The sequence below is a fragment of the Diceros bicornis genome, chromosome X, assembly GCF_020826845.1.
Source record: "Diceros bicornis minor isolate mBicDic1 chromosome X, mDicBic1.mat.cur, whole genome shotgun sequence".
Taxonomy (NCBI): Eukaryota; Metazoa; Chordata; class Mammalia; order Perissodactyla; family Rhinocerotidae; genus Diceros; species Diceros bicornis.
This window is the reverse complement of record NC_080781.1, coordinates 20,905,337-20,922,500: the sequence shown is the minus strand read 5'-3', so window position 1 is coordinate 20,922,500 and position 17,164 is coordinate 20,905,337. Positions and strand designations below refer to the sequence as shown.

Sequence of the window (17,164 nt, the reverse complement as noted above, 5' to 3'; positions counted from 1 at the left end):
CCTTGGGAGAAACCCCTTGTGGAGAATGATAAGCTGGAAGCAAAAATAATTAGCAACTGGTAGAACAATCCTACACAAAGTGTGCTAATTAAAATGGAGCAGTGTCCACCTCGAACAAGGCATCTATCCACTGGTATGTGCACAAACACATTTCAACATTTTAATTAATATTTTGGAGAAGATAAAAGAGGGAAGGCTAATCACAGCATCAGATTTGTAGAAGCCAAGAGGGTGGGTGCACAACAGAATCAGGATCCAAAATATCCACAATGGGACAGTGATGGGCCGAGCACAGCAAGGGGAGATTTCACAGGGTTCACTGGAAGGTCTGTCCCAGAGAGTGCTGGTTGGCCCCCAATACCCAGTCTACTCTTTCTCTTTAGTAACAAAATATGCTATTATCTCCATGTGACTAATTTCTGGCCCATGAAATGTAAGCAGAAGTGTTAGGTGGGACTTCTGGGAAGGCTGCTCAAAGAAGTGACTCATCTGGGAGGTGCATCCTTTTGACCCTTCAGCCTTTTTCTCTGTCTTGTAGTCTGTGACAGCTTGAAGGGGCATGTGTAGCCACCTTAGCCCACACTGTGACCTTGAGGGTGGAAGCCGGGGACTGCTAATGACCGAGAAGGGCAAGAGGAGCCTATGCACCTGATGACACTGTGGAGCCACTATAGCAATCCTGGTCAGCCCACACCTAGATTTCTGGCACATGATAAAAAATTAATGTTTCCTAGTTAGTGAATTAAATGTCTACTCTGTTTAAGCCTTTGTTACTTTTGGTTTCCATTTCCCTCAGCTCAGCATAATTCCTATCTGCTATGGGTTGAATTGTGTCCCTAAAAAGATATATTGAAGTTCTAACCCCGAGTACCTGTGAACGTGGCCTTATTTGAAAATAGGGTCTTGGCAGAGAAAATGAAGTTAAGGTGATGTCCTGCTGGATTAGGGTGGGCCCTAATCCAATATGACTGGTGTCCTTAGAAGAAGAAAAGAGACAGAGACACTGGGAGAAGGCCATGTGACTACAGAAACAAGAGCTGCAGTGATGCATCTATAGGCCAAGGAACGCCAAGGATTACCAGAATCTAGAAGAGGCAAGGAATGATTCTCCCCTACAGATTTCAGAGGGAGAATGCCCTGCTGACGCTTGGATTTCAAACTTCTAACTAGCTTCCAGAACAGTGAAACAATAAATTTCTGTTGTTTTAAGCTACCCAGTTTGTGGTACTTTGTTACAGCAGCTCTAGGAAACATACACTACTAATGAAGTCTTATACTTAGGTCTAAATAAACCACTTAGGTCTCAGAGAATCTGATAAGGTATGGCTTAGCAGTTGCATGTGCAAAAAAATTATGTGTTTTAGCATACGGAATGCTCAAAATGAATCAACACTGTGAATACAGATGCCAAGAAAGTTAACAAAACCTGAAATAGACTTCACAGAAATTTACTATAACCTAGAAAAGTTGGCAGCGGCAGGTTTATTCTGCTCCGTGGCACTTGAAGTGCTACATGCAGTTTTTGGCTTCCTACTTTATCGGGACACAAACTCTGGACTAGTGTCATTATTCTCAAAGCAGAACACTAGAAAAATGGTTAAAGACCTAGGAATATTGGGCCTTGCAAGGGAAGGCTCAGGAAGATAGCTATCTTCAAATATCTAAAAGACTCTCATAACAGGCAGAGAGGAGGTGCTGAATAAATGCTTACTGAAGGCAGGAAAAAAGGGATTAGTTCATTCAGCTGAACTAGGAACAATGAGTAAGCCAAAGGACATAAATTTAGGCCAAATGTAAGACCTACTTAGCTAATGAAAAATAAATTTTAAAAGTCTATTGAAAGAAGCAACCCAAATATCCATCCATGGATGAATAGATAAACACATGGTGGTGTATCTGTTCAATGGCCTATCACTTGGCCATAAAAAGGAATGAACTACTGACACATGCTACCACATGGATCAACCTCATTATACGAGGTGAATGAAGCCAGACACAAAAGGTCACATATTGTTGGATTCCATTTATATGAAATATCCAGAATAGGTAAATCCATAGAGACAGAATGCAGATTAGTGGTTTCCAGGGCTGGAAGAAGAGGAGGAATGTGGAGTGACTGATTAATGGGTACAGGGTTTTCTTTTGGGGTGATGAAAATGTTTTAAAACTAGATTGAGGTGGTTGGTGGTAGTAGAACATTGTAATGTACTAAATGCCATTACATTATTCACTTTAAAATCTTCTGTTAATCTTTTGTTGTATGAACTTCACCTCAATTAAAAAAAGAATGAAAAATAGTATATTGAAAAGGAAGGCTAGCATCTGCTTCGTGGTAAGAGAAGCTGTAGGTAGAATGGAGCAAACTCTCCATTAAAAAACAAGCACATCAAAATCACAGTGGAGAACTCCAAAAGACTCTTCATGGTAAAAACCCATTGTCTACTGGAGGGTAAGCATTGACTAGGTACAGGTGTTTAAGAGTTTCCATCATAGTTCTAAGGTTCTCTTCCTGCACAACTCATGATTATCGCCTTAAGAGACAACAATTATTTTCATCTCATGCAGAAACAAGACACCATCCCAGGTAGCTTGGCAATATTCTCATTGTCCCTAACGTACTTATCAACTCAACAATTTGTTCAGCCACAGCCATTCTGAAATTGTAACACACATGATCATAAATTCAGTATTTTTCCTCTCCTTTGAAGGCCAGAGTCCTGTATGGTACACACATTCCATTATAAAAAAATTTTAACAGTTTTACAACTGAGGATAATGAGAGAAACACGAGGGGTATCTCAAAGTAGGACCAGAAGTCATTGTACTGCTTTCCTTATAAGTGCCCTTCAAGAAATTTAGTGGATGGGCTGGCCCTGTGGCTTAGTGGTTAAGTGCGCGCGCTCTGCTACTGGCGGCTCGGGTTCGGATCCCGGGCGCGCACCAACGCACCGCTTCTCTGGCCATGCTGAGGCTGTGTCCCACATACAGCAACTAGAAGGATGTGCAGCTATGACATACAACTATCTACTGGGGCTTTGGGGAAAAAATAAATAAATAAAATTATGAAAAAAAAAAAAAGAAATTTAGTGGAATAAACTATTGAGGGCCGGCCCCGTGGCTTAGCAGTTAAGTGCGCGCGCTCCACTGCTGGCGGCCCGGGTTCGGATCCCGGGCGCGCACCGATGTACCGCTTCTCCGGCCATGCTGAGGCCGCGTCCCACACACAGCAACTAGAAGGAAGTGCAACTATGACATACAACTATCTACTGGGGCTTTGGGGGAAAAAATAAATAAATAAAATTATAAAAAATAAAAAAATAAACTATTGAATGAAGGACTCTACCACAGTGCTCCTGCCCCAGGGACTGTATAATTTCACAAATTATTTCTACCACAGGCCAAGGAGTCACATGTCGATGTTCTCTCATCTCTGCATCAAGAATGGAAATGTTAGTGAGAAAAAGTTTAACTTAGTTTAAAATCTTAGTTCTATAATGCAAATAAAACAAAACAATCTAACGCTTTACTTTTAGGGAATTACATTATACACAATCCCCTGTGGGTTCAGCTCACAGCCATACAGATTGGGCCACCTTAAGAAGTCAAAACCATGTCCTTAAAATAAAGAGATATTAAAACATTTATTCTCTAACTTGGATAAGTCCTGTCTCTATCACCAGTATGAAAAAGGGTTCTATTTACTTAGGAACTTATGTATACATCAACGTTTTCAATCCTGTATTTATTTATACTTCCTCTGTAGCATAGAATACCCAGAGAATATATTTTTAATAATTAGCAATTTGTATAGTGTTAAATTCCCATGAACCTAAAAAAACTTTACTGATAAACTTTTTTTTAAAAAGGTATCTGAGAAGAGAGACACATCTAAAACCCTGGGAACAAAACTGTCCCAGCTTTCTTTCTCATAACTCTGGCAACATGAGCCAGAAGAAGAGCCAGCTTTCATACCCCAAGTCAATTCTGTAAAGTACTCAAGTCAACTGCAACCCATGACTGAATGAGGGTAGACTTTTATGTGCGGATGAGACTGGCACAGTAAGAGGCAAGTGCTTTACTATCAAACTTGAACAACATAGTTAAAGTCCCTACTAGTCAAGCATTAGGAAAGTCTGGTGCTTCCATCCAAAGAGACATTTACAAATGCCCATTTTTGCCCACAGGTAACAATTTTATGTAGTCTAAATAATGTTAAACTAAATGTTAGCTTTATAAATAAGGAAATGTCCTGTTCATTGATATGTTCCTAGGCCCTAGCACAGTGCCTAGGATATAGCAGGTGTTCAATAAATAATTATTAAATGAAAGTAATGCATCATTGAGACACAGCAACTCAGAATTTAAGAACCAGATAAGCATAATCCTGCAAAATAGACACTTTGGAAAACCCTATGGTAATTACAATGATCCTGTCCATTGCACAACTGATTTTGGAGCTTCTTTGGAACTATCTCTGGAAAGATGCAGCTTTTTCCTCCTACTAGGAAAGCCCAGGAACCTCATAAATAGAATTTCAAAATTCTCCACTCATCACTAGCAACTCAAAATGGACTACAGAAGAATGGGCTCAGTGCCATTGTCAAGGTCCCTGTGAGGAACAGCTCACCAAGGGCAGTATCACCAACCAGGATGCTCTGAACCTCCAGAAGGTCATGTTCTGAGTAGCAATATGACCCAAGGAGCTAAGCTATGAAAGCTTCTCCCTGGGAAGAGTAGCTGACAATCTTGGTAAATGCCTGCCTAAAATGCCACCGTTTTGAGGACAAGGATATGAAGGAAAAAAACGCACTTCAAAATGCCTGTGTTGGTTCACTAATTTAAAAAAGGCTAACAGATGATAAAAGATAACCTGATGTATTAAACCACTACCAGTAACATCATCAATGTTTATTGGAAGGTTACCCATCTACTAGCTATACACTTTCCTTTTACTTTCTCTCACCAAGAATGGGATTAACTGGCTGACTTTCTACAAAATAATTCAATTTTCATTGAACTTGACTTGATGAGCTAGATGTTTAAAAAGTCTTGAAGGCAGCATTAGTTCATGAAGTAAGCTGATTCCCCTGGAGTCTACAACTGGATTGATGAGTCACACTAAATATATATACTTCTGTTCTTTTTCTGCACCTGCTGATGCAAGTCTTGGGGTAAGACTGACGTAAAAAGAATTTACTATGACACCTAATTCTCACTATGTGTTCTGTATTTTTAAAAAATTCTACATTCTACTTTGCTAATTATCAAAGATATACCAAATAAGGCAAGGAACATTTTATACTTATCAAATTAGTTAAAAATAATAATGCCCAAGTGCTGCAAAGGTGGTGGTAAAACTGGTACATTCATCAAGTATTGGTTACAGTTTAAGTTGGGATAACCCATTAAGAAAGCAATGTGGCAATATGAATCATGACCATATTGTATTTATGCACTTTAATATGTATCATTGATAAGAATTTATCCTAAAGAAATATTTCAAATAACTAAAGAATAATTTAATCAGGAAAATATTCATCATAATTTTCTAGTGAAGAGATAGTGAAAGTAGCTTAAAATGCCCAACAAGAGGAATGGTTAAATTTGTGTTTAAAAGTTTTGGTACCAAAAATTAAGTAGCAACACAGATGCTTGACAAAAGATAAACATGATACAAAAGCATATTTTCATTATGACTGAAACCATGTAAAAAATACATATGGATATGCAAAAGAACAAGGAAATACACAGCAATGGTGATAGCCATTTATAGTTCCTGACTTCTTGCTAAATTTTGCGAAATGATACATTATTTTAAAATTAAAATAAAAAGCCATTAGAACTTTATTTTTTTTTTAAAGATTTTATTTATTTATTTTTCCCCCCAAAGCCCCAGTAGATAGTTGTGTGTCATAGCTGCACATCCTTCTAGTTGCTGTACGTGGGACGCGGCCTCAGCATGGCCGGAGAAGCAGCGCGTCGGTGCGAGCCCGGGATCCGAACCCGGGTCGCCAGCAGTGGAGCGCGCTCACTTAACCACTAAGCCATGGGGCCGGCCCAGAACTTTAAAATAAAATATTTTCCGAAAACTAGCCTGTGTATCAACCCTTTTCAGTGAAAAGATTTGAAGTCAAAACTTGGTTATAGAACCCTGCCTCTGTGTTAAAAAATAAGCAAATAAATAACAGGTTCCTATTCTCACTCTCTTCTCACCAAAATCCTTACAAATCCTCAGGCCAGATAAATTTGGAAAGTGAGGTATGTTACAGTCCTGTATTAGTGAGGCAGGCTGCACATTATCATTTTACAAGTTCTGAGACAATCTGCAATAAGCATGTTTAACTTTGGCTAGCCCAGAGTTTCCTAGGTGTACTTGATCACAAAACCCCCTCTGCATGGAAGACCTTCAAACATTCCTCTCCCCACAGTTTGGGAAACGCTGCTTGGGTCGACAGAGGGAAGGCATCTTAATTACCAGGAAAGTGTTTCCAGGCTATGTGCTCCCCAGCTGGGAGTCACTAATGATAGTCTGCCTTATCCCTCAGGTGTATGTACTAAAGTAGAGACAAAGCTTGAGAACTACTGATCTATGGCCACTACTTAGCAACAAATCCCATGCAAATAAAATAAACCCTTTCGGGGTTTGGGAGGATTTCTAGTCCTTACAAAAAGGGTTCTGATCTAGTCCGAAGGTAACAGCAGTTTCTACAAAGGAATGGTATCTCTTCTCTCTAATTATGAAGTGGCAACCAAAGAAATCTGAGTAACCCATAGGAGAACTAGTCAGTTTCTCTTTCAGATATAAATACAATATTGTTCATGACATGAAAAAATAAAGCATGTATCTTTTTGAAGTCTGGATATTTTTTTTAAATATATGCGTGTGGTAGTAGAGTGTCTCCAGAGGGCAAACACCAAATATTTACTTCCCAGATCTAAGGGACGGGCAAACACAGCTCCCTACCCACTTCTACATGGTCCTTTAGTATTACGTGACCATTACCTCTGGTCGAAGTGTAGCTTTCATGCAGACTTGGCAAAGAGGTCCATTTCGGGAGAACTGAAGGGGAAGGTGCCGAGTTCGATTTCGACATGTTGGCTCCTCGCAAATCAACCAGCCCTGGAGAAAAAAAAGAGAACACTTTGGTCTTATCACCACCATCAACAAATACAAATATAAACACCTTTCGTTATCAAGATAGACTGATTTCATTCAAACCTTCCTTAGAGATTCTGAATAGCTCCTTACCTTTCTTTCCTGACAGTTAATTGGATTTATGCCCCAAACTTATATATGAGATCACATGAGATGTTATTGCCTTTTCTTAAAAGAAATATCCCACCCCACATACATCAAAACTTCCCAATAGAAACTTATACGGTTACATGCAAAATGTAAACCAATGGGTTTTATTTCATTAGCAAAGACCATTACCAAAGTAAAAAATATACCACACAGAAATGAATGACTTTTCCAGTAGCTGAGTGATTACTGGCTAGTTACTTAATTGCTGTGATCAGTTTCCTTCTCTGTAAAATGGCCACAACAAGAGTACTTACTTTACAGGGATCTTATAATGATGTACTACATTTAGCGTGCTTAGAACTATACTTGGCATAAAAGAAACACTTACTAAATGTAAGCAATTATTTCATTTAAAATTAAAAGATTCTTTTACACATGTTCTCTGGAGGCATAAAACCGCCTGCAATGTTTTCAAGGACAACTTCAACTGACCATTCTTTCCAGTGGTTTCAAACAGTCATTGCCCACTTCTCTGGCCTTTAGAACTCTCTTCTCACTTTCCTTCTCCCTTGCTGCTCGTTTGAATTTTCTCATAGAGATGTGATAACAATATGCCTAATATCTTAAATCAGCATTATGTTTGCTATAAAACATATCTGTTAAACAAGGAAGACAAGACTTCACAAAAAGGGGTTGAGTAAAGTTCAGGTGTTCATCTGAAGGCACCAGGGTCTGTGGGCTTTAGTGCTACATGTATTAGGCATAATAAGCCTAAGGCAAACTAGGGTGACCCACTGGAGTATAAAGCTGAACAAGGCATGTTCCCTTGTCGCATGGCATTTCCACCCGGGAAGCCGCAAGTAGGGACCTGCTATCTTTGGGTCTCAGAATGTTTGGAGAAGTGTAACTTCTGAACTGGTCTTGAAGAGTAAATAGAAGTTTGGTAGGTGGAGAAGGCAGAAAAGACAACTTAGGCAGAGAGAACAACATATGGAAAAGAATGAAGGCCAGCGAGAGCTCTGTGTGTTATGATCGAGAAAGGGATCAACAACATGTTTAATCTGGGTCCCTGTTTCTAGACTGAGCAACCTTTTGGTCTTTTCCCCTTAGATAAGAGCACTATATACGCAAATGTTGCATAATTACATTAGGGACATTCATCTGCCACTTATTAACATTGCCACATGGCATTAATCCAAAGCTGCGAGATGTCCCCACTCATTGCTGTGCTGAGTGACCGCATTCCTAAGAATAGGCTCTTCTTGGAAGTATCAACAACCAAATTCAAGGGAAAGCACCAAAAATTAGTTCTTTCAGCTCCATTTATGGCCTTCACACCCAGAGAAAGTATATTATATTACTTTTTGACTATAAAAAAATATGCTACCTTTAAAGAATATAAAATCCATCTAGTCAATACATTCACAGTAAGCTTCATGCCTACCTTCTGTCAATAGGCCAAACTATTTTAATATTTAATTTGAACTTTTTAGGTAGAGGGTCTCAAGGAGTCCTTATGAAACCTTTAAGGCCAGAATTATATGAAATACTGTGCTGGCGGCCCAGTGGCATAGTGGTTAAATTTGGCACACTCCGCTTTGGCAGCCTGGGTTCGCAGGTTCAGATCCCAGGTGCAGACCTACACCACTCATCAAGCCATGCCTGTGGCAGCGACCCACATACAAAATAGAGGATGGGCCCAGATGTTAGCTCAGGGCCAATCTTCCTCACCAAAACATAAAAAGATAAAATAAAATTTCTTTTTTTAAATAGAAATACTGTCGGGAATAGGCAAAGAGTCCCCAGGTACAGAGTTTCAGGAAATTATAATCTAAATAGGAAAGCAAGGTCTACACACACACAAAGACTAAAAGCAATTCAGTATGGCTTGGCTTTAAGAACCAAGTTGTATGGTACCAACTATAACTGCTACACAGAGAAGGGATGGAGTCATGTGGATCCTACCTGAGACAAACAACTACTACCACAGCAAAAGACCATGAACTAGAATAAAGAATCAGTGGTTCTGAGTCATAGGCAACTGCTTGGTCCAATTCCTAGGGCCTATTACCACATTTTCTTGATTTGAGAACACATTTTTATTCACATTTTAATATTTCTGAAACTCAGATGCATTTATAATTGACATGTACATTTAATGATGAATTTATGCTTCCTTCAAAAAAGCTGTTAAGTCAAGAGTGCAGCTCACAATTGATGGCCCCTCAGAATTAAAAAAACAAGATACTTTGGTTTGGCCTGTTCTAGGCATGGGGAATACGGAGCGGGTTAGTTGGAGGTGACAGCAGAAACAGGTATTATATTTTAAATGTAGCCTATAAACATTAAAGGTGAGACCAGTTGCTTCTGGAAGTACCCATTTAGGCATATTAATAAAGGAAACAGAATTCAAGCAAACCATGTATGAAAAATGCAGGACTGGACCACTCCTTTATCATTCATTTGGATTTATTATATTACATTTGCTATCTGAGGCTTTACACACTTTGGAATATGCATCAGTTAACATTGCCAACCATACTTGTAATTCATTCAATTCTAAACAAAATTTAAAAAAAGCAAGCAGACAGGTAACAACTGTTACGTTTTGAGACAATAAATTACTAAGTACCAGAAAACAACCTGAGAGTTAAAATTATTTTTTAATTTTCGGAACATAATGTTCAAAAAGCTGAAGTTCTTTTGAGATGCTTTTGAAACTTGATTCCATCAATTTACTACAACTTCATGACTCACTAGGTGAGCTCCCAACCAGGGAGATGCTAAATTGTCACCTCACCTGTTTCTAAAGCAAACACCTAACTCTATCTCTGACAGAGTTACTAACTAAATGTCCTTTCAAATCATATAGAAAACAGATAATATAATTTGTCTAGACTTCCTACCAGTTATAATTAACATTAAAGAGGTCTTTTCTTCTTTGTCACCTCTCTATTCAGTACTTATTTGGGTTTGTTTGTACTTACTATCTGTTAATCTCCCTTTACAAATGACAACAATAACTAGTGCTATTATGCATGGAAATTAAACATGCTGATAACTGTGTGAAGGGAACCGGGGCTGAAAAATAATATTAGAAGCCTGTAACTCTTTATGCCTCTTGTTTTATTTTGATAATTAAGCTTCTGGTCATGGTGTATTTTAAACAAAACTCTTCTATGGGGGAAATAGGCCCTAATCATATTCAATATATGCTTTGCTTCCATTCAATTTTGTCAAATACATTTTGGTTAACCCTTTGTTCCCCCAACAGATACTAACTGACTGTGCTAAATCTACCTTTCAAGGAACATTTGTGTTGTTAAAAAAAAAATATACCAGGTCTTTGAAAATATTCCGTGATGGGGCAAATCTTACATGGCAAGATCATAGTGAATTTTGCCTCTCTCGGGTGATAAAAACAAAGCAAATGAAAATACTAGCATTGTATAAACTCACTTTGAATTATCACTCATAAGGACAAAACTAAACTTATTTTCATTTCCCACATTGGACAATAACGTACAGCCCAAAGCTATGTTGCCAGGTCAGTGGAAGGAAAAAAAAATTAATAAAATGTAGTTCTTTGGAAGTCCAACCTATAAAAAGGTTTGGGTTTTAATAAAAACTTCCAGAACCACTCTAAGGATGTCTGCCATCCAAATATGTCATTTTATTATGCAAGACCACATGTAAATGCCAAATTGTCATAACCAACAGGAATAAGGTCATTAAGTTTTCAGATGGCTACCTTATAACCACATTTATAAGTAGAGAGCTCAAAAGAGGTGAAGCCAACCTGTCCAATAGCAAAACAAACCTTTACCAAAACATGCCAAGATCTATCACCTGTTGCTTTAGTCTCAGTATCACTAATTCCTTGAAATCATTGTGTATGAAATTGTATCAAATGCTGATTGGTTCTGATTGCTAAATTATATTTCTGAGGCCTCGACTAAAATGGTTTCTGTCTGCACAGGCTAAAAAGGAATCGATTTCCATTTGTAACTGAGGCGTTCCTGGTAGTTGCACCTTAAACACAAACTGTTATTCATTTGTGTACATTTGTATTTTTAGAAGGATGCACACACAGAAATCATCCAGACCTGGAAATGTGGTGCACAGGAGGCACTCAAAAATATCTTTTGAATAAACGAATGAATAGAAGCAATAAAATAAAAACACACGAGCAAGTTTATGGAAAATAATATGGAAAGGGTCTAAAATTCACAGGAGAGAAAAAAATTCACAGTAGTTCTCATACTCTTGAATCAAATATATGGTGGGCCCTTCTCCCATTTCTAATCAGTCACCAAGTCTGTCCACTGGCCTTACAGTACCATCATCACCATCCTCACCCAAGCCCAGACCTCAAAGTTGGTCTACTGCAACAGCCTCCAGCCACCGACCTGTTTCCCCAACTCCCTTCTCTCCCACATCTAATGCAATGTCTTGCCAAGTGTAGCTTCCCACGGCCTCTCCACTCCCACTCCACGAGGATTAGGAACGCATGTTTTGGTCTGGCTTTCAAATCTTTTACAGCCTCATCCCATTCCTCCATTCTCATCATTCTCTTACACAAACTCTTCGCCCCATCAGATTGGTTTTCTCCCTGTCCTCACCACATTTTGCCTATTGCCACCTCTTCGTCTTTGCTCATGCTATAGAACCTCCGCCTAAAGTGCCCATTCCTTGAGCATCACTTCCATTCCTCTACTGCAAAATTTTCCCAAGCCCCAAGGACTTCTCCCTCTATCTCAGCTGCCACTGAGCACACACTGCTTTGCACTGTCCCTGAACCATCTTATTTTACCTCCCTAACTGGATGGGCACGCCCCTGGGGAGTGACCCACTTTGGACTTGGTAGCATCCTCCCCAGTCTCCAGCACAAAGGTTCATATTCAATGAAGAATACAGACTTGAGGTTATGAAAAATGGCACTTGAGTGTGGTTTCTCCCCACCCATTTATTAATGGGTAATTTTTCATTAGTCACCGAACTTTTCTCTGAGCCCCAGTTTCCTCATCTATGAAACAGGAGGTAATAACATTTACCCTATTAGAGTTGTTCAGAGGATCAAATAAGAAAGCCTACAACAATGTTTAGTAAATGTAAAATATTGTTATTTTCCTACCTATGCCTCCAGCACTGGGGAACATCAGTGCTGGGCTACAGCTGACAATGCACTATTATAACCAGGAAAGAGCCTGATGAGTTTCCACCTGGTGTTATCCCAACATGGAGAACTACAATGATGGATAACAGAAAAGATTAGGTGGAGGTGCCTCTCAATTTGATTGCAAAATACTACTACTATGTAGTAGACATATGTGAAGTTTCCATGTTTTCCCTGATAAAACCATACTGGATTTGAAGTTATAGGTGGCAGAATAGACGGTGAGGGAAGAGGAGGTGGTCTTTGCTTTATTTTGGGATTCGCAGAGATTTTCAAGAGACAACACAACACAGTACTGCAGTGACGTATGATTTAAATTGTAATGGCTCTCCAGGAGTGCAGTGACAGGGTCACAGGGCAGGGTCTGCCAGCATACATGCTCTTAGAGTTCATCATATCATTACTATTTTTCTACAATGGCTGTTAACTGCTCCTTTCCCCAAACTATATGCACTTTGAGAAGACCAGACGCTCTTTTCACCCAAAACCATTTATAAATGTTCTGGGGTTCCCTTGCAGTCACATTTTTCTGTCACAGAATTATCCCCAGTGTAAAATGGGTCTTCTTATAGATAGTGCACAGTATGGGCCCACAGCTGCCTTTGAAGAATGACATGTTGTGATTTGGGATTTCCAGAAATATCAAGAAACAATTTACTTTCTGACCCACATTTGCACCCAAAACTGGGAGAAAATTTTCCTAAGCTCTCCAGGGGAAGTTTTAACGGGAACATAATTTTGCTTTTAAAGTTAAATCTTCTACACTGTGGCATGCTGGCACGTCAAAGACTGATTATTAAGTCCCAGAGAGGTGCCAGGGAAGGAGATGAAAGAGCAAATCAGGAAAAATACATATATAAACTAACTATTCACCAAAGTTAATACAAAAATATTTTAACAAAATTATCAAACAAAACAGAAGTGGAAAGTGCCTCGTCGGTCAATGTAAGAATTTTAAATATTATTAAAATTGATTTTTAAAGTAAGACATCTCTCTAAATGAACAGTCACATGTCATTTCATCCAAGTTATTTGAAACTTATTGATCTTATCATTTGTGCAAGGACCAGACTCTGCCATCAGTTTGCTGAAAGGATAATGGAGCACTCCCAAACCGTTATGATAGGTTAGATGCAAGCAGTGGTGCTTATTTAAACACACAGAATAGCACTACAAGTGGACAAATTCCAACCTCAGCAATTGTATACTACATGATAAATTAGCAAGTTGTTCTGCTTTGCCTCACATCAAATCCAATACCATAGCCTTGTTATTTTAATTTGCAATCAGAGGTTGAACATCAGAAGATGTACCTGAGGTACATTAAAAGGCCCCAATGCAAGCCATCTTCTCCTGCTATACTGTGAGCAGAGAAAGCCAACAACTACCAGCAATTTTATTTTACCCCTGTAGGACAATACTAGAATAGTTAAAATTGTCTCCATGCAAGCAACTGGGGAAAATATACTTAAAATGACTTCATATGGAAAATTATATTTTGGGGGAAAAAAGTTCAATGAAGGACATGTATCTTTCTGTATGGGCAGCTGAAATCTCTCTTAGCATATTCAAGCCTATTCTATAAAATACTCTCCCTATTCATCCAACTCAAAAGCAAGCTACATTCTTAGGCTATAATAGGTCACAACTAAGTACACAGTACCTTGCTTCAGGAATAATTTTGCTTTGTCTGTCAACTGTCAACAAAGCACAAAGAGCTCATGCAACCCAGCCATGTACTGTGGATGTTAGAGATATAACAAAATACAAATAGTAAGAATACGAGATTTCCAAGCCGCTCTGCTTTCACTTCATATGAGAAACTGAAAGCATTTTCCTCTCATTCCATTAATCTCTATTGTATTACAAATCTTTTCATAAAAGACTTTTTTTCCCCTATGTGAAGCTACAAGCGACTTGGGGATGTAATATTCCAACCGCGATGAATGTCCGACTTTCCAATGTGAATGGTTATAAATGGATTTGTCAGTTAAGGCATATAGTCATTTCAACAAGGAAAAGGAAAAAAGAATCAAATGGAATGAGATGGTAAAATGGCTACTCTGGTGCTTATATTAATATTTTAGTGATGAAGCCTCTAAGAAAAATTGTTCATTACTTCCACCACAGCTCCTGCCTCTCAAGTCTTCACTCTTGGAAAAACATCACGTTAGGTATGTACACATGCTAACAAACTTCAAAAGTAAACTCAAGGCTTAGTTTCATCAATATGTACACAGAAAAAAAGACTGGAAGGAAATAGTCTAAAATGCCATCACTGGTTATCTCTAGGTAGTTTCTGCTTCTGTATTTCCTAAACTTTCTACAATAGCGTATATCAGAAAACTGTTATTAATGAGGGGAAGAGAGTTTTTCCAAGACAGTTCAATATAATCAAATCACTAATACATCTGAAAAATATTTTGAGCTATATCATGTGTTTGGTTGTTGCCAAGAGGAATTTTCAGGGAATGCACTTATGGAAAAAAGTCACATGAAAAAAAGAAGTTTTTCTTTAAAAAACTTTTTTTACTACTCAGAAATTTAAAAAAGAGGCTAATTTAAACACACAAACAGTTCCCAAGTAGCAAGTGGCAGGGCACGTATTAGTAGTACTAGAGTCATTTCTTAAATTAGGCCACTCACCAAAATGCACACAGCCTTTTACGGAATACAATTTGAATACTTTACGATGTTGGATCTCTGAAGGTGGGTAATACATCAGTTTTAAAGATTTAAGAGGTGCCTTGTTCCCCACGCCCCCTCCCCTGCCTTTATTCAGTATACACAAGAATCAGCTCACATGTCCAGGGCAGAAATCAAATAAAAAAATATCAATCAGGAGGACATGCCTAGAACCTTACTACTAGCAGAGTTTCTTTTCTTTGCTCAAGTCTAACTAAAAGTAATTTTTCTTGTTTGTTTGTTTGCCGGCTAGTATTTATTGGTATGGTTTCATGTGATATGCCTTTGGTACCGAACAACAAATGTTAAAACTGAACTATCTATGCAATTACCTCAAAGGGCATCTTAAAATCAGAATAGAGTTCAAACCATCACCAGGCAATGTTTGTTCATTTAACTTTAATTATTTTCTCCTTGAGAATGGTACTAATGAAACTGAATATCTTTCATGGTTTCGAAGGGCCGTTTGAATAGTCTGTAAACAGAACTAAGGGTAGACAAGAGATCTGGCTGAGCCAGGGGGTTGCTAGGTGATGTAGAATGTAAACCCACAAACTTGTTAAGGTTTGCTTTGCTTTCATGCCACTTTCACACACTCTCAAAAGTTTTGAGAATTGATTTTTTCAGGTGGCCATTAAAAAAAGGACTCTCCCCTCTAAAATTCACTCCCTCCAGATGCTCTGCCAGATTCAGAAGAGATGAAATCCATCTGACCTTTGCTGTAACCTGGGAAACTTTTGGTTTTATATAAACGTAGGCTCATATATCTTATGAATGCCCATAATTTAAGCAACAAACTCACAAAGGTGGATTTTCGAATTTCAAAAAGACATTTCTAATCATTTCTTATTCAACTTTGAATCAAATTAAGATTTCCTTCCAGGAAAAAAAAAAAAAAAACGTGTTCACAGCTTAGAGGATTTGGGGCACAAAAACCAAAACCCCATGGCAAATACCTTAGCACAGATTATCATCGTGACAAACCTTTCAGTTTGGCCACTCCGTCTCTCTTCTGGCCTACACCGAGTCTGACTGCCTGGGAGACTTCTCCCTCCCGCCCCTCCCCCAAGCTCCTTTTTAAGTAGCTGATCAGAGATTGTCCAGTAAGAGCACTTTATTAGATCATCAGCCAGAGGGGTTCACAAGTACTGAGAGCAATGGGCTCAAATGCGGCACATCAGTTTTAATAGACCAGGGGCTACTAGTAAACTGCAGATACTGCTGAGAACTTTCCATGCACTGAACTCTTGAAAAAGCACCGTCTCTCCAGCTTAAATGCAGCTGCCTCTTTCAATGCCGCAAATGGGTAAATTTGACAAAAAAGCCACCATTAAGACTACATGAAAGGCTCAAGACAACATCCTTTCAATGCTTTGTACTTCAGTAATCAGATGTACTTACTCACCCCCTCCCCCAAACCCGATCAAGAACTATTTCTGAATGGTAGGAAATAATTCCACTTTGTACATCTTTTAGTTAATCAAGACTTTCTATTCAGCAATTTGACCTTTTGTTCAAAACAGGATTATCAGTTTTTTCGCCAGTTACCAAGGGCGACTCGCATGGTGAACATAATTGCAATAATTTGCAAAACACCATGGCAACCCACATTACAACTAGGTAAATACTGGGCTTTTGTGCTACATTGTTATTTTCAGAGATGCTGAAGTCAAAGAACGAATGACAAATGAACACAAAATTTATATTTGCTTTGTCTCAAAAGAGAAGAAAATTGATAACAAGAATTGGGGGGAAACCGACTACAGCTGTAATTTCTAACTTGATTAATTAGGATGGTAACAGTCCTTAACAGTATATTCAACAAACAGCCCTGACTTCGTCTCTCCACCCACCTCTCTCTATACCACTACCACTATCCCCCCCACCCCAGACAAATTTTTTCAGCTTGGAGAACAAACATCCCCCCTTTGCTCTTTTCTTCAACTTAATGGAATCCTTAATTGCAGAATATTGTTCTCCTGCTCTTCACAGCAATGAAAACGGAGAAAAAGGAGGAGAGTGCCAGGGCAGACAGGGAGCTACAGTCATTTTTTTCC

The 17,164-nt window shown here is 38.7% G+C and overlaps 1 protein-coding gene across 2 annotated transcripts in view; it reads right to left on the bottom strand.

Moving 5' to 3' along the window:
- The window catches only part of POLA1 (DNA polymerase alpha 1, catalytic subunit), a 281,703-nt gene that overhangs the window by 92,705 nt on the left and 171,834 nt on the right, over positions 1 to 17,164 (bottom strand). For both annotated transcript variants that reach the window (XM_058535594.1, XM_058535595.1), the window contains exon 35: positions 7,004 to 7,120. In XM_058535594.1, coding sequence (XP_058391577.1) covers positions 7,004 to 7,120 — 117 coding nt within the window. The remainder of the gene's footprint in view (positions 1 to 7,003; positions 7,121 to 17,164) is intronic.